At 44.7% G+C, this 27,106-nt stretch overlaps 1 protein-coding gene across 2 annotated transcripts in view; it reads right to left on the reverse strand.

The window, feature by feature from the left end:
- Positions 1-27,106, reverse strand: part of MINDY4 (MINDY lysine 48 deubiquitinase 4) — a 171,139-nt gene that overhangs the window by 137,927 nt on the left and 6,106 nt on the right. Inside the window, exons 2-5 of one of the 2 annotated variants that reach the window (XM_088442580.1) lie at positions 26,046-26,165; positions 23,759-24,000; positions 12,404-12,644; positions 10,120-10,490 (exon numbers count right to left, since the gene is read on the reverse strand). In XM_088442580.1, the coding sequence (XP_088298706.1) occupies positions 10,120-10,490; positions 12,404-12,644; positions 23,759-24,000; positions 26,046-26,165 (974 nt within the window). The remainder of the gene's footprint in view (positions 1-10,119; positions 10,491-12,403; positions 12,645-23,758; positions 24,001-26,045; positions 26,166-27,106) is intronic. The other variant, XM_088442581.1, reaches the window with a different exon arrangement.

Below are 27,106 nucleotides of genomic sequence, written 5' to 3' on the forward strand. Positions count from 1 at the left end.
GATGGTACTAAGAAGCAAATTTTTCACACAGTGCCTCAAAGTCGGGGGGGAGAAATGTCACCAGAAATGTGTAAAAACCTGGTTATACCAACCGCGGCCCAATCGAGAATGTAAGAAGCCATACATCCCAATGAGAAATGACAGTACCTCCAGAGAGGATTCAATGGGGAGGGGTAGAGTGCTATATCTAGTTTTTTGTTAACTCTGTCCCAAATCATTAGGACAGAACTAACACAGGGAACTTCTCATACCGAGGCTGGTCTCATATGCTGAAGAAGCCACAGGAGGAATCTCACTGACTGAGTGTCGACTAGGTCGTTGTCACAGTTGGTGCTAGTGAGTTACCTGTATCAGGTGATGAACTGGAATCACTGGAGGTTGGCTGGACTGGAACCATGGGTAACATGAATAGCTCTTTTAATGTAAGAAGTGGGTAGCAGTGAGAACTGCCTTTGGTGATGACTGACTGGAACTGGAAACTTGAGACGTTGGAATGAGACCAGAAGGAACTTGGAGGGACTGGACTGGGACCGGCAGGTAGGCTGACTGAGCTGGTCGGGGTACCAGCAGATGAGCTTGCAGATGGACGGTAGCGTGAAAGCTACTTGTTGTGGCTTGGGAAGCCGTGGGTAGACGTTGGTAGCTAGGTGGCTACGTGGAACGGCTGGATAGCCGTGGGTAGACGCTGCTAGCTGGATAGCTACGTGGAGCGGCTGGATAGCCGTGGGTGGACGCTGGTAGCTGGGTGGCTATGTGGAGCGGCTGGATAGCCGTGGGTAGACGCTGGTAGCTGGGTAGCTACGTGGAGCGGCTGGATAGCCGTGGGTAGACGATGGTAGCTGGGTAGCTACGTGGAGCGGCTGGATAGCCATGCGTAGACGCTGGTAGCTGGATAGCTACGTGGAGCGGCTGGATATCAGTGGGTAGACGCTGGTAGCTGGGTGGCTACGTGGAGCGGCCGGATAGCCGTGGGTAGATGCTGGTAGCTGGGTGGCTACGTGGAGCAGCTGGATACCGAGGGTAGACGCTGGTAGCTGGGTAGCTACGTGGAGCGGCTGGATAGCCGTGGGTAGACGCTGGTAGCTGGGTGGCTACTTGGAGCGGCTTGGGAGCCGTTGGTGAGAGATGGTAGCGTGGAAGCTACTTGGTGCGGCCTGGGAGCCGTGGGTGAGAGATGGTAGAGTGGAAGCTACGTTGAGCGGCCTGGGAGCCGTAGGTGAGAGATGGTAGCGTGGAAGCTACTTGGTGCGGCCTGGGAGCCGTAGGTGAGAGATGGTAGCGTGGAAGCTACTTGGTGCGGCCTTGGAACCGTGTGGAGAAGCTGGTAGCATGGATAGCTGAACGCAGTAGGCTTACGGATAGTACTGGTCTAGGAACCAGCAGGAGCCTGGGACATACTGGTACTCAGAGGTACAGCTATAGCACGGGACGTAACGAGATGTTCAAGCACTGAGTGCTATTAGAGGAGGATCTATATACCTAGAGTCTGGCAGCGATTGGTGGATACAGACAGGTGGTCTGGCAGTGGTATTCAGAGTGGAGCAAGGCACAACATGCAGAGGGAATAATCATCTCAGCAGCCCTTGAGAATCAGGAACACACCTGTGATTCCAATTAAGACTAGCAATGCTCACAGACAGGGCAGAGTCCAGGTGATTAATCAGTGTGGGGAGGAGAGCAGTCTGCACACACAGGGTTGTCACAGCCAGCATGATTCAGCAAGAGCAGATCTCCCAGGGGAACTACAAACACAGATCCATGGAGCAGCTGGCAGAGGTAAGTCACAAAAGGTAAAAACTAGCCAGGATTGTGACAGTCGTTCTCGAAGGACACCCATTTTTTACATCCTACAGCCATGTGCCAGGATAATATGTGGCTTAGTTGAGTGGCAATAAAATAACGCTCAAAAGTAGAAAGGCCCAGTCCCCCATTAACAGTCGATTCAGCTAATCTAACTCTACGCTTTTTATTTGACCAAATGAATACACCACACAGACTGAACCGTGCAAAAGAAGGAGACTGGAACAACTATAGTAACTGTTTGGCAGTATATTCATTTTGACTGAATTAAATTCTACCAGTCCAGGATATATAGAGGGGAGCCCATCGTGCCAAATCCTCCTTTATACACCGTAGTATAGGAGTGAAATTAGCTGTATATAATTGATCGTACGGTTTCGTGATTTGAATTCCCAGGTATCTGAAGGATTGTGGAGGCCAAATGAAATCAAAATTAAGGCCCTCATTCAGAGGCGCTCGCAAGAAGCGAGCGCTCATTCTGAACGAGGGCGGCCGCTTCATTTTCGAAGTGTGGCCTCCTGGTCGTTAGGTAAGCTGTGGGTTACCACCCACAGCTTAACGACCGACCAGGTTGATGGTCGCGATGGTGAACACCATCGTGACCATCGGGGCTTGCGACGAGACCATAAGGTTTTGTCTTGACAGCCGCAAGACCCAGGGAGCTTCCTGCTCTGAAAGAGCAGGAAACTCCCCACTGACATCACTGATGATGTCAGTGCGGCCGCCCACAAAACGCCTCCGCTTTGGAAACCACCCCCCCGGACCGCCTACAAAACGGGGCGAGCTGTTGATCAGTATCGACAGCCGCCCCTTTTGTAGAGAGCTCCGGAGTGAGAGAGTTTCTCTGTCGCTCCGGGGCTTGCGCACGCAGGGCTAACTATCAACCAGGGTTCCGAGCACATCGGTGCTTGCGACCGGGTCTGAATGAGACCCGAAGTTCCAAAAGTGTCGATGTAGAGCGAGGGAGATGTAGTACCAGGGCTTCCGATTTAGTACTGTTAACCTTGTTTAGTGAAAGCTCACCATAAGCGGATAATTAAGCCTGCAAACTAGGAAGCAAGGTCAATGGAGATGTTAGTTTCAATAACACATCGTCCCCTGGACTGAGACACCTTTAATGTCAGGGTATGACCTAATTTTAGACGCCAATGGTTCAATGCATAAGGCAGTGGTTCCCAAACTTTTTTGAATCACGATTCAAAAAAGAGTATCATATTTGTTTTCAAGGCACCCCTAAGCCAAAAGTGAAGTAAATTGTGCTTACCTGTCATCCTTAGGTACAGTTATGTGGTGGTGGACAGGTTTGAGCTTCTGTTTTAGCCACATATTTACATTACATTGACCATAAATAATTTGATTTGATGCTGGTCCACCAAGCTGAGGCACCCCTGCAAGTGTCCCGAGGCACCCCAGGGTGGAATGGCACAGTTTGGGAACCACTGGCATAAGGCGTAAAGCAGGTGTGAAAGAGGGCACCCCTGTCGGGTTCCATTGCCCAGGCCGAAAGTCGGTGAGAAAAGTCCATTAGTAGAGATTGAGGTTGTGGCACCATGATATAATGTCTATATTGCCGACAAGAAGCCACCTTTAAAGCCATAGAACTGCAAAGTCTGAAACATAAAAGATAGGCGGTCAAAGGCCTTCTCTGCATCTAGTGACAGCAGCAAAGCTGGCATTTTAAGCTTATTAATGTAATACACAAGGCTAAAAAAAGATGCACTAACATAGGGAATCAATGTACGGTAGATGTGTACTAATAGCCCTAATAAAAGTGTTTGGGGTACTTAAGTTGTTTAAATTGCTTGTTATTAGCGTCTTTGCAAAACTGGTGAAGAATGGCATAAAGCAGTATTTTTGGGTGAAATTAAGTAGTCCAGTCAAATTTGGGGTACTTGAATTTTTTATGTTTCTAAAGTGACCTTTTAAAAAACTTCAAAAACGCACCTGTGGCATGCATCTGCAATCCCAAAAACACCTGACCCATCCTTGCAGACCCCCAAAAAGTCTATTTCGCTAGTTTTTATGCTTGTTACCCCACTTTTTACTTTTTCACCACAAAAATGAAACTACATTTTTGGGGTGTTCCTCTGGGTTTTTTTTTTTTTGCTACTTTTGTCCTTTGGGGGAGTGTCCCAAGGGTTCTGGGTCATTTCCCAACGTTTGCACCCCTAAATAAAGATTTTGCACTTCTTTTCACCTGCTATTCATAGGCAAATCTTTTTCGCCTATTACATTGCATTGAGTTTCCGCGTAAACTACCTGGAATTGAATTTGGAGATAAGTTCCGACCAGGAGAAAAGCGGCAATAGGCGAAACTTTGTTTTCGACTCTAATTGAATACGGCCCTTGGTCGGGATCAGTCAAGTGGACTACGTGTGAATTTAATCTATAAGTAGAAGTATTTTATATTGACTTTGGTAGAATCCAGGTAACCAACGTAGGCACTGACAGAGCGGAGGATCAGGGGATGAACATTGGCCCTCATTCAGAGCCGTACGCTCTGAGCAGAGCGCACGCTCTGAATGAGGGCCGTCCTCCATAACTATGGAGCGTCCCCCTGGACGCTCGTATAGCTGTGGGTCACCACCCACAGCCTATACGAGCGTGCAGTTTGATGGCCGCGATGGTCGTGACCATCGCGACCATCGAAACTGCGAGCCGGAGCCTGCGGTTGAGGTTTTCAACCACAAGGCCCGGAGTGATTTTGGCTCTATCAGAGCCAAAATCACTCCCACTGACATCACTAGTGATGTCAGTGGGCCGGCTTCTGACGGTAGGCGTTCCCTTGGGAACGCCCCCGTCAGGGAGGCACGCCCCCGGCACGCCCACCAAAGGGGGCGTGCTGTCAATCAACATCGACAGCACGCCCCCTTTGATCAGACACAACGAGCGAAGGACTTTCCTTCGCTCGTCGCGTCTGGCGCATGCGCACGACGGAGCTCCCTCTGTCGTGCGCATGCTCAGTGCAGACCATCGACCCACTTGCGAGCGGACAGCCGCTTGTGAGTGGGTCTGAATCAGGGCCATTGTGCGAGGAAGATCAGCCTGACTGCATGCAAAATAGATTGTAGGAGTGAAAGCCTGTTTGGGGGAGGACCAGTAAGGAGACTATTGTATGGGTAAGTGTATTTAGGAGGACCTTTCAAGCCACAGGAAAAAGTGGCTTCAGACAAATTTTGAAAAAGGATGAGAACATAGCCATGATAGGGACGAGTAAAAGCTGGTATAAGGAACCACAAATGCAAGGAAGGAGCCTGTCCTATATACTGTAGACACGGTCACCAATTCATAGGGCTTGTCCTGTAGGGCAGCAGTTAAAGAGCTCCCATCGTCCACACATAACAGAGGCAGCCTACCAAATCAATAGGACCTAGTGACATCATTACTCGTACTTTATGCCTCAGTGATGTAACAGGATGCCACTACTTGGATGAACAATGGTTCAGCCCACAAGATGGGTTCCACCACCTCTGCAAGTGTCTACTTCCAGGCTTTAAACAGTATTACAAAGTGATGTAAGCATGCATTTAGTGTGTTATACACACTATAGGATAAGGTAATATATTATAATGTGTGTATAATGTGATGCTTTACTGTTGGCATGACACAGGACGAAGACTTTTGGAGGAAGGCCTGGTGTCAAGAAGGGTAACAAAGAAGCCAATTCTCTCCAGGAAAAACATCAGGGACAGACTGATTTTCTTCAAAAAGTATTGGACTGCTGAGGACTAGGGTAAAGTTATTTTCTCTGATGAATCCCCTTTCAGATTGTTTGGGTCATCTGGAAAACGCTTGCCCGGAGAAGGAAAGGTGAGCGCTACCATCAGTCCTGTGTCATGCCAACAGTAAAGCATCCATAGACCATTCATGTGTGGGGTTGCTTCTCAGCCAAGGGAGTGGGCTCACTCACAATTTTACCTGTGAACACAGCCATGAATAAAGAATGGTACCAAAACATTCTCCAAGAGCAACTTCTCCCAACCATCCAAGAATAGTTTGGTGACGAACAATGCCCAGCATGATGTAGCACCTTGCCATAAGGCAAAAGTGATAAGTGGCTTGGGGAATAAAACATCAAAATTTTGGGTCCATGGCCAGGAAACTCCCCAGATTTAATCCAGTGGTTCCAAAACTTTTTTGAATCACGGCGCCCTAGAGTATCAGCATTGTTTGCACGACACCCCTAAGCCAAAAGTTTGATATTGAGAAATTCTGAAAAATAATGTAGTAAAGGAAGTAAATTGTGCTTACCTTTCATCCTTAGGTTCAGCCATGTAGTGGGTGACAGGTTTATGCTTCTGTTTGTCCACATATTTACATTACATTGACCATAAATAATTTGATTTGGTGCTGGACCACGAACCTGAGGCACCCCTGTAAGTGTCCCGAGGCACCCCAGGGTGCCACGGCACACAGTTTGGAACCACTACCTTAATCCCATTGAGAACTTGTGGTCAGTACTCAAGAGGCGGGTGGACAAACAAAACCCCCACAAATTCTGACAAACTCCAAGCATTGATTAGGTAACAATGGGCGGCCATCAGTCAGTATGTGGCCCAGAAGATGATTGACAGCATGCCAGGGAAAATTGCAGAGGTCTTGAAAAAGAAGGGTCAACGCTGCAAATATTGACTCTTTGCATAAACTTAATGTAATTGTCAATAAAAGCCTTTGACACTTATGAAATGCTTGTAATTTTACTTCAGTATACCATAGTAATATCTGACAAATAGGTCTAAAAACACTGAAGCAGCAAACTTTGTGCAAACCAATACTTGTGTCATTCTCAAAACTTTTGGCCATGGCTGTACAAACTACTCTGCACTTGTACTTCCATACTGACTGGCTGCAGGGTGCCGTTCCCTACTAGCCAGAAGCAGGGGCCACGGTGCAGCGATGGTGCCGACCACAGAATCCTGCGCAGCGGCATCGGTCGCACACCTATGGTTACAGCCCTGACTTTTATCCTCATTATCCATTTATTTAATTTTATGTATTTTATTTATTTATCACTGGAACTCTAACCTGAGTGAGCTGAGTGTACAGAGCCTTACATGAACCTTCCTACCTTTGATCTTACTGCCAGACAAATATGAGAGTGTTCTCCCCGGCAACTGCTCCTTGTAATGGTCTTACCGCATTCTGCTTTGGTACCACCTGCTGTACTGAACCTAACACTATATATATTTATAGCTGCATTGACTTTAAGTACAAGTCACACTAGAACCCTTTCTTCACACATTGCTATATCTATATCCCCTATGTATCACTATTTATATTAACCAACACCCTAGACATTTATACACTTTTTGTTTTCAGTACAAATCCTTTTTCCCTATAGCTACAGTACAATATTCCAGACTGGACATTCTTTAAGTATTTGGGCTGCTATTCATCTTTCATTTCTACTATTTAGCGTGGGAGATGGTTTCTTCACTTCTACTATGGACTAGTGACTAAGGGCCTGATTCAGAGCCGGACGCAATTAGCGCTCGCTCGTCCAGAAAATAGGGGTGGCTATTCAAATGAACCGTTCGCTCTTTGCGTTCTGTTCACGCCTCTAGGTCTGAACGAGCGAACAAAACTTGCGGTCGTTTTTTGGGAAACTACGCCCCCTGGCCGCTCGCATCCTACATCATGTCTGCTATTTATTAGATTAATCGAGTACATCGACCAGCGTATGAACTGCTCGCTATTCTTGTGGTTGGTTTTTGCTACCACAATTTTGCAAGCAGTTCGGGCTATAAAATAACCCAGTGACGTGGTCAATGACGCTGCTGTTTTAATTATGCACACGCATAAAACGCCCGTTTTGACCTTTAAGCACGCCTGCGATCGGATTTCCACTCCCCGTTTTCAAGCACCTTCCCCTGTTACCACCCACATACGCCTCTTTCTGTCACTCAAATTGTCAGGCATTCGCTATTTTGCGAGCACATGAATTTCGACCGCACTGACTGGTTCGCGCATGCGTATAACGATCCGTACGCATGCGCAGTTGGGCAAACATCGCTCGGAGCGAACGAGCGGCCGCTTACGAGCGGCTCTGAATCAGGCCCTAAATACCAATTGCCCAATCGTAGTCAAGTATGAATAATCTACATTCCCAGGGACATCACTGAATTTTACTGAATGGATAAGCTACAGATGTGTCAACATACACCCGCAGTCACACACAGAATATAAGCATGCCGCATATCATTTTAATCAGCAGGAGCCGCTTTGCGAATAAGACTCATTTTAATGGTGAAGGTTGCACAAAAAAATGCTCTGCGCTACCGAGTCGCGCTGCTGCATGGCACGACTAGAAAGGCTGTTTAACGCGCAAGGAGGCTAGATGTACTGTATGTGGACACATCTGTACATTCGCAACGTTGTCACTGATGTTGAATGGAAAGCCTGTAGTCCCAGTGATGTCACTGATGTTGAATGGAAAGCCTGTAGTCCCAGTGATGTCACTGATGTTGAATTAATGGATAGCCTGTAGTCCCAGTGATGTCACTGAGGGGCTCATACTGAGATGAATGGATCTCTTTGCATGGATGCAAATAGCGAGTTTTAGTATATAGCGCATAGCAGAAACGAATTTACGCATTTTTGCATATTTCTGTCCGATTCAGAGTCGGACAGATCTTGCCCAGATCGGTCTGTGTGAAATGGGTGTTACAGGGCGGGAACTGGGCAGTGACAATGCGATCGCACATGACTGTTCTTTGGGCATATCATGGGAGTGTCCTGGGTGTGTAGCTGGATTTCAATGTGATTCTCTGCCGCATCTCGCTTTGCGTGAAATTGGCTGAAACTGGGCGTCATGGGAAAGTCATAGGCGTTTAGCTAAAGCTCCATGCGATTCTGAGCCGTGTGTACAGAAAAGGGAAGCCTGTTTCAGACAGACCTCTTGGACACAGCATGGGGCTGGTGTACATGCAGATACTAATGAGGACGGTTGCGCTATGGACGGAAAAACAGCGAGTGGAGCGAATTCCTACTTGAAGCCAAATGGATCCTCGCATTAGTCCTGCGGAAACTAACATCAGCATAAGGTAGTACATCAAGCTTCTGCACCATCATGCAAACACAGCTGCGTTGCATCTAACTCAGAAACAGCCCTAACAATCTAGTGCACTCATTGGCTATATTCTTAGTGATGTCACTGGTTTATAGGGAATGGATGGCTGCAGTTGCAGTGATGTCACTGGTTTATAGGGAATGGATGGCTGTAGTTGCAGTGATGTCACTGGTTTATAGGGAATGGATGGCTGTAGTTGCAGTGATGTCACTAGTCTATAGGGAATGGATGGCTGTAGTTGCAGTGATGTCACTAGTCTATAGGGAATGGATGGCAGTAGTTGCAGTGATGTCACTAGTCTATAGGGAATGGATGGCTGCAGTTGCAGTGATGTCACTGGTTTATAGGGAATGGATGACTGTAGTTGCAGTAATGTCACTGGTTTATAGTGAGAGGCCAGGCTGTATTCTCAATGATAGCAGTGTTATTTAGTAAGAAAATAGAGATATTTCATGAGCTTGAAAGCAGATTTAAAACAAGGAATTACAAAGCCATCTATTTGCATTCAATTATTTAGTGAATCCTGAAACTGCAAACTTTGCAATTAAAATATCTTAAAAACAGAAGTCGGAGGAACACAAAAGCTATTTCTAAATACAGTCTAACAAAACAAACCTTTTTCTCTCATCACTGATTGAAATTTACAAACTTTAGCAATCTTACACTAAATCTAAACAGTAAAAAGCACTACAGACCTTCAATAAATAGTGTGTAAATACTGTATAAAAAAAAAATATCTCCCAAAACTGTGGTGTTCTGGTGTTCATCTGTAATTTGCAGTTTTGTCACCAATATCAGCTAAAGCCTAGTAATCTTATTTGTGAGCAAGTGCTGCCATCTGGTGTTCATTTGCAAAGTCCACATTAATGACTGACGTCTACTCTAAAGACACTCGCTCGCTCTGAATCAGGCCCACAATCTAGATGTGCATGTGAGTGCATTGCAAGACGTAAACATGCACCTTGGTGCAGAATTGAAGCATTTCATATGCACACAGCTGTACGGCACAGTATGTATGTATGTATGGACAGTATGTATGTATGCATGCATGCATCTAGTGGTAAAGATTCTATTCTAACCTTCACTTTGTCCAAATCTAAATTGACCTTTCCAGACCATTTTGAGATTGTTCACCTGTGTATCTGTGCCACATACATGTTTATTTTATGTATACTGAACCTTTAGTTTGCGCCATGTTTAAACAGTATTTTGCATTTATTATACCTATAGTTTGCTCCATGTATACTGACCTTTTTGAACCGGAGGAATTTTCATTCTTTTTGGATGATCTTTGGTGCTTTTCCTGTTCAGCTCCTAAGAAGAATTTCATTTTAAAATTGTTGTAGGCGTCTGTACTGCTCTCCTTCTCTGCTGTGGGGTGAGGCTGCTTCTCCTGCTTGGTGACGGAAACCCGAGATGGGCTCCTGAGTGATGCATTGGGGGGCGAGCCACTCAGTAATTTAGCAGAGAACTCTTTGCCGAGTTGCAGTGCAGGGTTTGGAGACTCGCTCTGGAGCTCTCCTGCGTTTCCCAGGTGGCCATTAGTCTGGGATTCATCTTTAGGTTGAATGGGCTGGTAAACTGCAGAAGAACGCCTCTGCCCTCGCTTTTTCAGTGAGTCCTGAAGGAGAAAGAGCATTCCGAATGATCAGCAGTTGTTAAAGTCACACGTATTCTCTGATAGAACTATGGCTTTGGCTTGTTGCTCTTTTAGTAATTACTGCACAGTATGTATGCAATACTAAGATCTGGTTATAGTTGAAATGTTGTGGAATGAACAGAATGCCTCATCTACATGTGATCATTAGTTAGATGCACTCTCCAGCAGCTAATCACACTGATGGAACTCAAACCTGCTGACATCAGGCTGACGATGAGGATGGGGGACTAGAGTGTACACAGGGGACTGCACGCTGCCCAACAGAGATCTGGCATAACAACATATACCTGCTACAGAGTGCCTCTAAGCAACGATTAAAAATCATCCTGGCATCCTATTTACAAAAGAGACCCCTTTACTTTAACTGTGCACATTGGAAGAGGAAGAGAGTCCACAAAGAAGGTGGCCTTATCCTATAGATGGGGATTCTTCATGGGTAAATCACAACTGGCAAAAGCGATCGGGAAATATATGAGAAGTGTTGGAATTGGGTTTTCTATTATACATGTAGAACTGAGGGCCTGGAAGCGATCGCACGAACCCCGCTCGCTGCGAAAATATGATAATGAATGCAATCGCACGGCGACCGCAGCACTATACGAAGACGCCAACCGCTGTATAAAGCCTGGCCACTTCCCATGACATGCATTCACAAGTCAGCAAAAACATCGGTACCGTCGAGTAACATCGGAACCATCCGCACAGTTGTGGATGACCTGACCCTACCGCACAAACTGCTAAACTTCCTGTCACCATCTACACTTCTGCCAGCGTATGATATTGCAGAGGCTTAATTATGCACGCCCCTGTAACGGCGTTCAAACGCACAGGCACGCCAGCGTTTCTCTGACCACCCCCCATCACCACCCTCAAACGGTCACTTCCTGTCAACCACTGTGTGAAGATTCTGCGTGCTCACTGTGATCCCTTCCCGATCGATGTGGCCGGTTCGCACACGCGCACTGCGTCTTATACGCATGCGCAGAATGGAAACATTATCTGGCTGCGTGCGAACGCAGCCTTGCGAACCAATCTGAATCAGGCCCTGAGCACAGTGCAGGGGCGGTAAGCATGAAAACGTCCTCCAGTGAGCAACCCCTACCACCGGCATGGCTGACAGTGTACTCAATATTACCCAGCTTTACCATCAGAGCGCCTCTTATCCACCGCTATAAATTTAGGGCCTGGTTCAGAGTTGAATGGAAATCGTCTGTATGTGCTCCCGTACTGTGGCCTGATTCAGACCCGCTCGCGAGCGTATAGCTATTGCAAGCGGGTCGATGGTGGGGTAGTGCGCACGCCGCGCGCATGTGCAAGCCCCGGAGCAAGAGAGAAATTCTCTCGCTCGGGGACTCACTACAAAAGGGGCGGCTATCGATGTTGATCGACAGCTCACCCCGTTTTGTAGGCGGGGACGGCGGGTGGCTACACAAAACGCCTGCCGTTTGTGGGAGGCACCTCTGACATCACCAGTGATGTCAGTGGAGAGTTTCCTGCTCCGCAACAACAACAAAAAAACGCCCTGATTCAGAGCGAGTGCTCTTAATGAGCGTCCGGCTCTGAATCAGGCCCTGTGTCCACGGGAATAAATTTACATTCGCCCATATGTAGAGCTAGACGTATCTTCTATATATATTACACTGTTAGGATATGTTACAGAAATGAAGACCACATAACCTATGGTGGCTATAACACTCTGAAAAGAAATGACACCCATCAAGCTAGAGGTCATTGGATGTTGCAGTAGATCAGCCGAAGCAATCAAATAAAAATAACAAGAAATGGCCTCATACAAGACGGATGATTCAAAAAGGAAGGCGTTCTCCAATCAGTACTGGCTAATCAATCTAACTGAGGAAGCAATAGGAACACACCTCCTGAGAGCTGGCAATAGGACCAGACATCATCCCTCGTACAATCCTACTGGACTTAGGCCTCTGGGCCTCAGATGTGACACTTTTGGCCTCTGCTGGAGACTCTGGTATCGTTGGTATTCCCATTGTATCCTCCTTTGTGTTGCTCACTTTAGTTTCAGTGGAAGAGCTGCTGCTTCTTGGGCCATTTTCTGTGTTCTTACACTTCCCGCCTGGGGCTCTTGTCGTGCTGGTTTCAGACCTGTAGGACAATCGCAGGTAAAACACATGGCACGTGCCACACAAATGATGTTCTGGCAATAACTAGTTTTGCCAGATGGTTCTGTACATTGCCAGGTGGACCTCTGTATTACTGCACCATTTATATGTAAATCTAAAACATACAGTAGGATTGCTTTTATGGAAAAAGAGTCTCTCATAACATTCACAAATATACAGTATATGCAAAAATGTACTAGATATGGGCATTGTAGTCACAATGTCTGTGCAGCTTAGTACAAGCTACTGCTATCTGTTGTCAGCCTTTTAGTGCTATCTGCTGTCTATCCCTAGGGCTGCTGACATGTAAGATGGAGGGGGGTGCGGCGTCGGACCCGGGTCCTGCCAACAAGCCCAGGCCCTGGTACTTAGTACCCGCTTCCCCCCTCTTGGCGCCCCTGCTCCGCCAATGCCCTCGCTCCCCCAATGCATCTATACTGGAGGCCTCTTCAGAGCATGCACTGGTCTGGCATCTGTACCGCCAAGCCCCATTCAGGCTTTTACTGCGCCTACGTTGAACGTGGCGTGGCTACGCCTAGGGATGGACATGGCAAGATGGCCATTGAGTAGTATAAATAAATAATAAAGAGAAGTGGCAATATGCATAAAACTAACAGCAATACAATATATAAAATAACAAATAATAAATAGAAGCGACAATATGGATAAAACTAGGAATACAATAAAGAAACAATAATAATACTAAAATAAATATGATAATAAAACAACTGCCCCACTGTCCAATTGAGTAAAGGTGACAATAAAACAAAGAAACAAATAAAAATGATAAAATAAAAATTGTATACAGCCAGAGTGAACAAGATTCCACCAAAGAGCTGAAAAATCATTTGTTGGTAGAGTTCCAGAAGTGTTATTTAATCACTGAATGCTACTTAACCAAAGTTTGTCATTCAACAAAAAGTGTAGCTGTTTTCTATATGACTGTTCTGGACCCAGATGTGAATTACTGAGCTAAAAAAATATGCCTACAATGGTTAAAGTATATATACTTCATTAAAGATGTCCTAATTGTTTTTGTTTACCTCTCTCTCATTACTTGCCATGTGGAGGTGCTTCTCTATCTGAGCCAGTAAACAGCAAATGTCAGACAGATGTTTCAGCAGCTTAACTGACTGCAGTCTCAGCTTTATAACCAGTCTTATTATATTTCTATAAACAATTAGATCTTGTTAGAATATGTAAAATACATGTCTGTTGTAATCATAAAAAATGCTAAATAGTTTGAGTTTTGGGTCATTATTGAGATTGGCCATGTATACTAGAGATAATCACTTTGTGACTAAAGTAAATATACATCACATACTTAATTTACATTTAAGGAAGCAATGATAAAACTGTAATAAGAGCAACATTTATATATTAACATGTATTACTGCAATTTATCAATTTATCCTCACTTATTTTGCAATATGTCTCAATCGTTTTACCATGTACTTCTACCTGCAATACACTAGCTGCTTTCCATTTCTCCCCGTACTACCCCATCATGGTCCCTACCACTCATCTTTCCAACCCCACTTGTCTAATATCCTTTCCCACTTTAACCTACTTTTTTTCTTTTATCTTGGCCTCTACAGCATGAAAACATATATGGTAAAGAAATATTACACACACACACACACACACTATATAGGCTGGACCATAAATGTGGTAACACCCTTATAAAAAGGAAATGAGTAAGGAAATATTAATTCAGTGTCTACAAATATGATATGGGAGTGGGGGAAACTTTTTAGGGTAAGTCAGCAGTATGGCGGCCATCTTGAAGTCGGCCATCTTGGATGCAACTCTAACTTTTAAATTGGGAAGGTAGTCATGTGACATATCAAACAGATGCAGAATTTCATACGAAAAACAATGGTGTTCTGTGCTTTGACGTGTCTTTATTCATTTTCCAGTTTTAACATAAAGATTATAGGATACGTTCGAAGTGCTCGAATCTCTTTTCCCATTTCTGATGAACCTTCACCAACATGTCTGGCTGAATCTGAGCACAAGCATCAACAATATGTTGTTGCAGATGATAACGATCTTCTATCTTCACAGCACAAACACGTTCCTTCAGGTATATGTCATATATATATATATATATATATATATAAAAAAAACAACAAAAAAAGTCAGTGCGCTAGTACAAAATAGTCAATGAAATAGGACAGGATACCACAGTCCTGAAGTGATTTCACAGAGACACACTGGACTGTGTCTTTTTGGTTTCAATTGAAATCTTAATAGTGCACAGGCCGGCAGCCGCAGCAATCAGCCGGCGTCTTCCCCTCACACAGACCCAGATCCCAATGGGTAGAAATCTGAAATATTAGAGCACAAAAAGGGGGCGCCACATCGTGCATCAAATATAGACAAAAGTTTTATTACATAAAAACCAAAGGCTCCAGGTCAGCGTGCGTACCAAAGTAGGCGGTCTAAAACCACCGCAAGCATAAACAGTGAAATAACAATTGGCCTGGCGTGACCCTCTGTTACTGCTTGACTGGCTGGAATAGATCCTGGAGACGTTCGGGTGAAACACCAGCCTTATTGTTATTTCACTGTTTATGCTTGCGGTGGTTTTAGACCGCCTACTTTGGTACGCACGCTAACCTGGAGTCTTTGTTTTTTATGTAATAAAACTTTTGTCTATATTTGATGCACCATGTGGGGCCCCCTTTTTGGGCTTTAATATTTCCTATATATAATATATATATATATATATATATATATATATATATATATATACAGTCAGGTCCATAAATATTGGGACATTGACAGAATTTTCATATTTTGGCCTCTATTCACCACCACAATGATTTTGAAATGAAACAAATAATATGTGATTTAACTGCAGACTTTCAGATTTAATTTGAGGGTAATTACATCCAAATCAGGTGAACGGTGTAGGAATTACAACGGTTTCTATATGTGCCTCCCACTTTTTAAGGGGCCAAAAGTAATGGGACAAACTAAACAATCCTAAATCTAACTTTCACTTTTTAATACTTTGTTGCAAATCCTTTGCAGCAAATTACAGCCTGAAGTCTGGAACTCATAGACATCACCAGACGCTGGGTTTCATCCCTGGTGATGCTCTGCCAGGCCTCTACTGCAAATGTCTTCAGTTCCTGCTTGTTCTTGGGGCATTTTCCCTTTAGTTTTGTCTTCATCAAGTGAAATGCATGCTCAATCGGATTCAGGTCAGGGGCTTGACTTGGTCATTGCATAACATTCCACTTTTTAGCCTTAAAAAACTCTTTGGTTGCTTTTGCAGTATGCTTCGGGTCATTGTCCATCTGCACTGTGAAGCGCCGTCCAATGAGTTCTGAAGCATTTGACTAAATATGAGCATATAATATTGTGTGAAACACTTCAGAATTCATTCTGCTGCTTTTGTCAGCAGTCACATCATCAATAAATACAAGGGAACCAGTTCCATTGGCAGCCATACATGCCCACGCAATGACACTACCACCACCATGCTTCACTGATGAGGTGGTATGTTTTGGATCATGAGCAGTTCCTTTCCTTCTCTTCTCTTCCCATCACTCTGGTACAAGTTGATCTTTGTCTCATCTGTCCATAGGATGTTGTTCCAGAACTGTAATGGCTTTTTTAGATGTTGTTTGGCAAACTCTAATCTGGTCTTCCTGTTTTTGTGGCTTACCAATGGTTTACATCTTGTGGTGAACCCTCTATATTCACTCTTGTGAAGTCTTCTCTTGATTGTTGACTTTGACACATATACATCTACCTCCTGGAGAGTGTTCTTGATTTGGCCAACTGTTGTGAAGGGGTTTTTCTTCACCAGGGAAATAATTCTTTTGTCATCCACCACAATTGTTTTCCGTGGTCTTCCGGGTCTTTTGGTGTTGCTGAGCTCTCCGGTGCGTTCTTTCTTTTTAAGAATGTTCCAAACAGTTGATTTGGCCACACCTAATGTTATTGCTATCTCTCCGATGGTTTTGTTTGATCCTAATGATGGCTTGCTTCACTGATAGTGACAGCTCTTTGGATCTCATATTGAGAGTTGACAAATGTCACACCTAGAATCAACTACAGACCTTTTACCTGCTTAATTGATAATGAAATAATGAGGGAATAGCCCACACCTGTCCATGAAATAGCTTTTGAGTTGATAGTCCCATTACTTTTGGCCCCTTAAAAAGTGGGAGGCATATATTGAAACTGTTGTAATTCCTACACCGTTCACCTGATTTGGATGTAATTACCGTCAAATTAAATCTGAAAGTCTGCAGTTAAAGCACATCTTGTTTGTTTCATTTCAAAACCATTGTGGTGGTGAATAGAGGCCAAAATCTGAAAATGCTGTCAATGTCCCAATATTTATGGACCTGATTGTATATATAATATATATATATATATATATATATATATATATATAGCCCATAAAATATCAAAAGTAAGATCGGCACTCGCCAGGTTTTTTACAAAATTTTAAAAAGTTTAATTACCACTCATTGGCAAAGATAAAGTGCATGAAATCGACGTTTCGGTCCTAAAAGGACGTTCCTCAGGGCACAGCAGCAAATGGAAACAGGTAGGCAACCAAATGACGAGTGAACACCATCACCAGTCGCCGACATAAATACCCACACTGATTATCCCCAAGTCCGCCCCCTGGCCACAAAGCCTTCTGGGGCGTCAAGACCATCAAGAACCATAGCGGCAGACACATGTCAAATACCACTACTAAAACACAACAGCATAAGCATAAGATACTACATGGCCGCTGGAAAATAAAACCGTTAGGCATAAACTGAATAAACAATGACAAACCATCTTATTGGCAACCACGGCGCTGAACCCGGAAGTAGCATGCGCTGCACCACTGTGGAATGCATGTGGCAAACCGGAAGCACTACAGTATGCTGCACAAATAACTGAAGCCCATAGCAGTCAAAAGTAATAGGTTCTCAAACCATAGGGCATATAAATCAATAGGACCTGGTGTGCTCCACAACCATGGGATGCAAACAAGATAAATAGTGCTGTAGCAATATGACTAAGAAATATAAAAAAAAGCTATAATGCTATCCATATTGGGATATACAGCATCAATTATGGGTAATAAGTCAGCATCACATAAAATCACCTAATTAGTGAATAATCAACAAAGTAAACAATTATATACTCAAAACACGCAAAAAAAATAAATAAACCAAAACAAAAATAATAAAAAAATAAATAAAATAAAGTAGAAAAATATTGTTGCAGGTCATTCCAAAAAAAGAGAATAATAATTGTTCAAAAAAATAAACTATTTCAGAAAAATGTTGTATGGATTGGACTCATTAAGACCCCTCAGAAACCATAGGAAATTGCAGTGTTTAATGAGAGTTCATTACCATTACTTTCTGTTGATAAATCCAATAATTGGTGTGACAAAATAAGTGAACAGATTAATGTTTCCCAACAGGACCTTATCACCTTCAAACGGAAAACACGAAATACTGTTAATTATGACTATACGAACCACCAGGTATATAAGTGGCTAAAGTGTGATTTAGGTCCCAACAAATTTAGATGTTCACAAAGGTCTTACCCTCGTGCACCCCGACATATTTATTCCTCTTCATCCTAATCCCTCTCTGAGAGTGAAAACACAGACTCTAGTCTTAGGGTTTCCAGTGACCCTAGGCAACATAGTGGTTCTTTTTTAGGCAGAGCAACCAGCAACCATTACCCCTGAGGAAATCTAGGAGATGAGACATTGGAGCTCATTCAGACCAGTTCGCTAATTGCGGCCGCTCGCTCCCAGCGTATTTAAATTTTGCAAAGTGACGTCAAGGCAGCCGCTCGCTCAGCAAAGCATAAGCACGCCCACTATGTCTTGGTGAGCGACCACTTTGTCAATGTAGACGCCCATTAGCGCACGTCATCTCCAGGAAGTGTCTTAAAACATTGGTACATCGAGGACCATCGGAAGAGGCGCTTGTGGCTGACTCTATCCTCCCGTAAGCACTGCGAGCAGTTCAGGCTAAAAAACAACCAAGTGACATGTTCAGTGAAGCTACTTTACTAATTATGCACACCCATTAAACTCCGTTCTGACGGCCAGACACGCCTGCGTTCAAACATCCACTCCCCCGTTCACAAGCACCTGCCCCTGTTACCACCCACAAACGGCACTGTCAGTCACTCAAAGTAGCGTCCAGTCTATGTACTACGAACACACGATTCCCCATCGCTAAGACTGGCTTGCGCACGCGCATTGTGAATTATGCGCATGCGTAGACGGGTGACTATCGGTCAGTGCGAGCGGCCGCAGCTTAGCGAGCAGGTCTGAATCAGGTCCATAGTTCCATCCAGACGAAACGCGTTTCTTCAGATAAGCAGTTTTTTTCTCTCTATCTATTGTACGGGAATTTATGTACACAATTGTTCTCTCATTTTGAAACACCATCTTGCACTATGTGTGTTTGTTTTTATCTTGAATGTGTTTTTGGAGTTCTATTAAAAGTATGAAAAACCATACTGAGGATGACTTTATGTGGAACCTTGAGATAAGCCTATTTACTTTATCCATAAAGGTACAGGTTCACTTCTAAAATTTACTCAGCTCACACTTGTAACATATTGCACTAGGAGGCGCCTTTGTCATTTATTGTATTTCAGATTGGAGGAGGTGGTGTGCATCCAGACAAGGAGCTTGGCTGTCCTCTACTTGGATTTTCCTATGCACATACATATTTGTTTGGATTTTGTGGCCTTTTTACAAAAAAGTTTTTGAATTCACTGTACTTTTGTTGTAAACACTGTGCTAATTGTTAGAAATATAATTTGTTCTGAAATTCCCCACTGTGCATTAAATTTCTACGATTTGTACATCCCCCCCACTGTAACGTATGTAGTGTGCCCAAGATGTCTGCCACACCTGGTAGTTCTATGAGCAGGATGAACAGCGTTTGGAATAATTTATTCAGTGGGAATCTTGTTGGTCAATGTACACTTTTACTCTTGTACGTCTATTTCCATGTGCCGCTTACTGTATCTCACACTTTGTAATCTATGAAGTGCACCCAAGATGGCTGCCTCGCCTGGTATTCTTGTAGGAAGGATGAACAATGCATGGTTCCGATGTAAGATTTTGTATCTCGTTTTAGTGTTAGGCTTCCCCCTCATTATGTATCATCTCTTCCAGACATTCCATGGTCTGCCCAGTGTAAAACAAAATAGTGCACCCAAGATGGCTGCCTCGTCTGGTATTCTTGTAGGAAGGATGAACAATGCATGGTTCCGATGTAAGATTTTGTATCTCGTTTTAGTTTTAGGCTTCCCCCTCATTATGTATCATCTCTTCCAGACATTCCATGGTCTGCCCAGTGTAAAACAAAATAGTGCACCCAAGATGGCTGCCTCGTCTGATGCCTTTGTGGGTAGGAGGAAAACTCCTTGGAACTGATGACCCCAAATGGCTGCCGCGCTTCTGTATTGTGTATATGGTGGCTCGTGGCTATATTTTCTGCATATCTAAACCTCTGTATTAAGGGCCTGATTCAGTACGGATCACACGGCTGTGTTTGCGCGAACCCACTAGCTGCGAAAATATGCTAATGAATGCATTCATACTGCCATCACAGCACAAGATGTAGACGCCCAGCACTACATAATGCCGCCCCTTACCCTCTTCTCACATCAGTACTAATGTGCAAGTATGCAAAATCATCGGTAACATCGGACCTGCACGCACACTTGTGGTTGACATGACCATGCCGCAGAAGTTGCTAAACTTCCTGCATGCAGCGTGTACTCAGGCTGCGTATGGGTTCGCTGAGAATTTATGCACGCCCCTGCAACGGCGTTCGGACGCACTGACACGCCTGCGTTCGCATGACCACGCCACTGTCACCACCCACAAACGGCACTGCCTGTCAATCACTTAGTGATGGTTCTGCGTACTGCCTGAGATCGCATTCACGATCGTTGAGTCTGGTTCATCGTCCGGCTGCGTGCGAACGCAACCAAGATAAATAGTGCTGTAGCAGTATGACTAAGAAATATAAAAAAAAAAAAGATATTGGGCCTCATTCAGAGGCGGTCGGAGGATGCAAGCGGTCGCTCAGAAACTGGGCGGCCGCTTGCATCCTGACCGCCCGCCTCTGTTGCGGTCGTTAGGCTGTGGGTTAACACCCACAGCTCTAACGACCGCTCCGGTGATGGTCGCGATGGTCAGAGACCATCGCGACCATCGGGGCTTACGACGAGACCCATGGGTAGGGTCTCACTTGTCGTAAGCCCCAGAGAGCTTCTGGCTCTGTCTGAGCCGGAAGCACTCCACTGACATCACTAGTGATGTCAGTGGGGCCTCCCCCAAACGGTAGGCGTTCCCATGGGAACGCCTCCGTTTGGGCTGCCACCCCCCCGGCCCGCCTTCCAAACGGGACGAGCTGTCAATCAACATCGACAGCTCGCCCCCTTTGGATCGACACCCGCTACGACCGGCGCTGTCGGTCGTAGCGGGTCTCACGCATGCGCACGCCGGCGCCGTCGTGCGCATGCTCTGTGGGGGGGCCATTGACCCGGTCAGAGCGCATCGGCGCTAACGGCCGGGTCTGAATGACCCCCATAATGCTATCCATATTGGGATATACAGCATCAATTGTGGGTAATAAGTCAGCATCACATAAATCACCCAATTAGTGAATAATCAACAAAGTAAACAATTACATACATACTCAAACACAAAAAAATAAATAAATAAACCAAAACAAAAAATTCTAATAAAAAAGTGAAAAAAATAAATATAATAAAGTAGAAAAAATATTGTTGCAGGTCATTCCAAAAAAGAGAATAATAATTGTTCAAAAAAATAAACTATTTCAGAAAAATGTTGTATGGATTGGACTCATTAAGACCCCTTGGAAACCCTAGGAAATTGCCGTGTTTGAGAGTTCATTACCATTACTTTCTGTTGATAAATCCAATAATTGGTGTGACAAAATAAGTGAACAGATTAATGTTTTCCAACAGGACCTTATCACCTTCAACGGAAAAAAGGAAGTATTGTTAATTATGACTATACGAACCACCAGGTATATAAGTGGCTAAAGGGTTCTCACATCAGTACTAATGTGCAAGTATGCAAAATCATCTGTAACATCGAGTAACATCGGGGCTGCACGCACACTTGTGGTTGACATTATCCTGCCGCAGAAGTTGCTAAACTTCCTGCACGGAGCGTGTACTCAGGCTGCGTATGGGTTCGCTGAGAATAATTTATGCACGCCCCTGCAGCGGCGTTCGGACGCACTGACACGTCTACGTTCCCATGACCACCCCACCGTCACCACCCACAAACGGCACTTCCTGTCAATCACTTAGTGATGGTTCTGCGTACTGCCTGCGATCGCATTCGCGATCGTTGAGTCTGGTTCATCGTCCGGCTGCGTGCAAACGCAACATTGCAATCCAACCTGAATCAGGCCCTAAGGTCATTATTTCTGTAAAGCGCCTTCAGCACTTTGTAAATAAAAATACCATTATATATGATACGTGCTCGTGTAAAAGCAATTCATATTAAGCATCACTTCACCGGTATCCACACAAAAAACAGAGGCAGACATTGCGTGGGCCTGAACCGATATTAATGATATTAGCGATAATCATCGGTGGTGTCTGAGACACTGGGGCTTATGCACTAAGTGTCAGGTTGTAAAACCCGGCGCTTCCAATCGTGTTTATGCCAGAAATATAAAAGGCCAATGTTTTTACTAGCCATGTCTTGCAAGTAAAATCATTGCCCTTTTCAATTTCAAATACGATGGGACGGGTTTTTTAATCCTACGCTTAGTGAATAAACATCACTGTCTCAATTAGGCCACTGGCCATTAGTTACTTTATAGGCTGCATTGTCCACAAAATGAGATATCCGGGACAGGTGCACGTTAGGGAACTGCATGTAGTAGGAACAGTAGCGAAAGTTCATCCCAGACGCCCGGAGGCAAGTTATAATTTGGTGCCCCCCCTGTAACAGTTGCTGACACTGTAATGTAGCATTTCACAAGCAGATACACCTACAGTTGCACACAGAATATAGGCATGCCACGGAGGAGTGAGACAGGGAGTTGTGGGTGAGGGGGTCGCCGGACCTGTCACACTGACAAAAGAACAACCAATGAGTAGGGACAGACTATAGATAGACAGAGGCGGCAGCTGATGGTCTGACACAGAGCTCTCCACTAGCGTATGGTGGCTTCTCAGGTGCCAGGAAGAGGTCTCATGTATTGGGCGGCCGTAACGGTACACTCTGGGTATATAGTTACAGCCCTAAGTGGGGTGAATATATTCACCCGACAGCACTGTACTGGCCGATGGACGCTGCTCCGGAGGACACTGCGGGGACCACGCCGGTGCGCAACTGAAGCACGCACAATGGAATACGGCCCGGACGATCGCAGAGAAGCAAGAAGACATCGGACAGGTGAGGCCTCAACAGAGACTGTACATGTCGGCCAGGCTACGGACTTGAGATACCGCAGTGACGCTCTGCGGTAGGGGTGAGGGACGTCTCACCATCCCCCGATCTCCATACAGACACCTCATATTTCAGTTGGCCATTGCAAACCCTGCAGTAGCCATTTATTTGAATATTATCACTTTATTCTTAATCACCTTTCTATAAAGACCCTCCCCGCCCCGTGTCCCCGTACTATTTCATTCAACCACACAAGCAGATCAAATAGATTAATTCAAGCATGTGCGTAATCTATATTCCCTGAGCATTGTGACTCAAATAAAAGGGATTTCGTTACTATTATATTTGTTGGCTTTATTTCACCTCGTTCTACACTCACTCATAACGTATCGTGTTATCAGGCGTAGACCTCCTGTACATGTTTACATGAATATTTAAAATATTGTGGACAATGGAGGAGGTGCCCCTTCAGTGCTGAAGCCCGGCGGCAGATGCCTCCATTGTCTCCCATAGTTCTGCCCCTGAGTAGGAAGTAAAAATCTTACCACAGATTAGACTTTTCTACTGCAAGTTCATATTCAAACATAATCAAAAAAGTAATGTATGAAAGAGCCTCTAGGTGGCGCTACATGCCATGAAGATGATACCTGTGGATTTGGATTCTGCTGGTCTCAGACACAGCCGTGCTCTCCCCGGCTTCACTATCAGAGATGTCATAAACGTCCAGAAATGAGGTCCTTGGTTCATTTCTCTGATGTCCTCGGCTGATTATCTTCGAAACATCTGCATCCTGGTCTCCGGTCATTTTTAACTTTTTGTTTTTCCCAAAACTCTCCAGAAAGTACTTTGTCATGAGCTCCAGAAGAGTTTTTAATGGTTTTTCTGCCAACTATTAAAATACGAGAAAAAACACAAAAAAAAACACCTGCTGAGTGGGGGAATCATCATAGTCTGTCCTATGCAGTGTATGGAGCCATTCCAGCTAGGTGCAAGTTGGGTCCAGCGACCCCTTCCCACAGGGGACTCTCACTGACAATTACATTTGCAATCCAATTCCACACTGGCATTTATTTTACTAAGGATATTTGTGTTATTGTGTGCGCACCCCCCCTGAGCAGGAGACAAGGAGGGGAAATCTTTATTTTAAGATAAAAATGTTGGGGGACAGTGCAGGACCTCTGGTACACCCCTCCCAATGAATAATTGTACACTTGGAGGGGTTTAAATAGCTAAATTTGGCCAAATGTGTCAGTTTTCAGGTGAATTTTTCTAAAAAGCTCAATAATGGGTAGAAGTGTAATGATATGGGACAGGTATGTGGAGGTGTAAATGATGTGGGACAGGTATGTGGAGGTGTAAGTGATGTGGGACAGGTATGTGGAGGTGTAAGTGATGTGGGACAGGTATGTGGAGGTGTAAGTGATGTGGGACAGGTATGTGGAGGTGTAAATGATGTGGGACAGGTAAGTGGAGGCGTAAATGATGTGGGACAGGTATGTGGAGGCGTAAATGATGTGGGACAGGTATGTGGAGGCGTAAATGATGTGGGACAGGTATGTGGAGGCGTAAATGATGTGGGACAGGTATGTGGAGGAGTAAATGATGTGGGACAGGTATGTGGAGGCGTAAATGATGTGGGACAGGTATGTGGAGGAGTAAATGATGTGGGACAGGTATGTGGAGGCGTAAATGATGTGGGACAGGTATGTGGAGGTGTAAATGATGTGGGACAGGTATGTGGGGGTGTAAATGATGTGGGACAGGTATGTGGGGGTGTAAATGATGTGGGACAGGTATGTGGGGGTGTAAATGATGTGGGACAGGTATGTGTAGGTGCAAATGATGTGGGACAGGTATGTGGAGGTGCAAATGATGTGGGACAGGTATGTAGAGGTATATTGATGGGACAGGTATGTAGAGGTGTAAATGATGTGGGACAGGTAAGTGAAGGTATAAATAATGTGGGACAGCTATGTAGAGGTGCAAATGATGTGGGGCAGGTATGTAGAGTTGTAAATGATGTGGGACAGGTATGTAGAGATGTAAATAATGTGGGACAGGTATGTGGAGGAGTAAATAATGTGGGACAGGTATGTGAAGGTGTAAATGATGTGGGACAGGTATGTGGAGGAGTAAATAACGTGGGACAGGTATGTGGAGGTGTAAATGATGTGGGACAGGTATGTGGAGGTGTAAATTATGTGGGACAGGTATGTGGAGGTGTAAATTATGTGGGACAGGTATGTGGAGGAGTAAATAATGTGGTACAGGTATGTGGAGGTGTAAATGATGTGCGACAGGTATGCAGAGGTGTAATGAAGTGGGAGGAGCATGGTCCCCAGCAGCACACAGAATATCAGGAGATGAGTAATGTGTTAGTGAGGACAGGCCTGCATGTGACAAAGGCACGGTCTCTTCTCTGGAGCTGACTATCTGCATTAAGTGACCATTAGAGGTATTTGAATCTCCTGCGTATGAATACCAGCAGTTCTACTAATGAAGAGTTGTTGACCAAATATAGATCACAGGTAGAACTGTACTTTATATACACAGTGAATAAATTAAAGGTCGTAAGATTTCACACAAACAACACATTCCAAAAGTGACAACATATTCCGCAGTCCTGGGCACAGAACGGAAGACGAAGAACATAAACAGACTAAACAAAATGCATAGAGCTCCATTGGGGAGATGTATTAAACCTTAGAGAGAGATAAAGTGGAAAGAGATAAAGTACCAACCAATTAACTTCTGTCATGTTACAGGCTGCATTTGAGAAATGACAGGAGCTGATTGGTTAGTACTTTATCTCTCCCTACGGCTTAGTACATCTACCCCCATGTCCTGAACTATAGACTGTAAGAAGGAGGAATGCCGGGAGACATGAGGTATAAATATTCAGTGTTCAAGACAATTCAAAGAAAATGTATCTACCTTGTTTTCTTTATATAAAGAGTCCAAATGTAAAATGTTCCTCAATTCGTTCCTGTTATTGATGCTTTGCGGGGGGCGAGGATATTCCTCTTCCAGAATTAGACTTGTCTTTTTCAATCCCTTAGGAAGAGGATGATATAAAATGGTGATACAGCAGAAAATAGTGTATAGTGTAGTTAAATAGACAGGATTCTGGTATTAACACTTCGGACAATAAATTGTGACCGCTGGAAAACTTCAACAAGATTTTTGGCCAGCATTGCCTGGGTATTTCATTCCTCTCTATTCCATCCTGTATCTCTCCACCCCCCCCCCCCCCTTCCTCTATCTCCCTTTGCTTTCTTTTACCCCTTTTGTCTGTTTATTTTTGTTCCTCGGACACTGGGCCTGATTCAGACCCGCTCGTAAGCGTCCGCATGCTCGCTCTGAGTGATGGTCGCACAACTGCGCATGCGTATGGTTCGCAATGTGCGTGCGCAAACCAGTCATTGCGGTCGGAAATCTTGTGCTCGTAAAACACAGAGGGGCTGCTAATGTGATTGACAGAATGTACCGTTTGTGGGTGGTAACAGGGGAAGGTGCTTGAAAACGGGGGAGTGGTTGTGCGAACGCAGGCGTGCCCAACAGTCAAAACGGCGTTTAATGGGAGTGCATAATTAGTTAAGGAGCGTCATCGATCACGTCACTTGGTTGTCTTTTAGCCTGAACTGCTCGCAGTGATTACGGAAATAATTCCTACCTCAAGCGCTGCGAGCAGTTCAGATGCCGTTCGATGTTCCCGATTAATCTAATAAAAACAGGAGATGACATGATTTGCGAACGGCAAAGGGGCGTCTTGAAAAAATAGCGAGCGCATTTAGTGGACGCTCGCACAGACATAGAGGCGTCCTCACACCGCAAAGAGCGAGCGCTCAATTTAAATTTCTGGCCCCTTTTTGAGAGCGAGCGGCCGCAAATAGCGTCCAGGTCTGAATCAGGCCCACTGTTCCCCCTTTTTCCATCCCCTTCTTTATTTCTGTCCCTTTATTTCAGGGCCAGCCCCAGGTCTACTAGTACCCTGT

Source organism: Taudactylus pleione, unplaced genomic scaffold (assembly GCF_031769625.1).
Source record: "Taudactylus pleione unplaced genomic scaffold, aTauple2 ptg000314l, whole genome shotgun sequence".
NCBI lineage: Eukaryota > Metazoa > Chordata > Amphibia > Anura > Myobatrachidae > Taudactylus > Taudactylus pleione.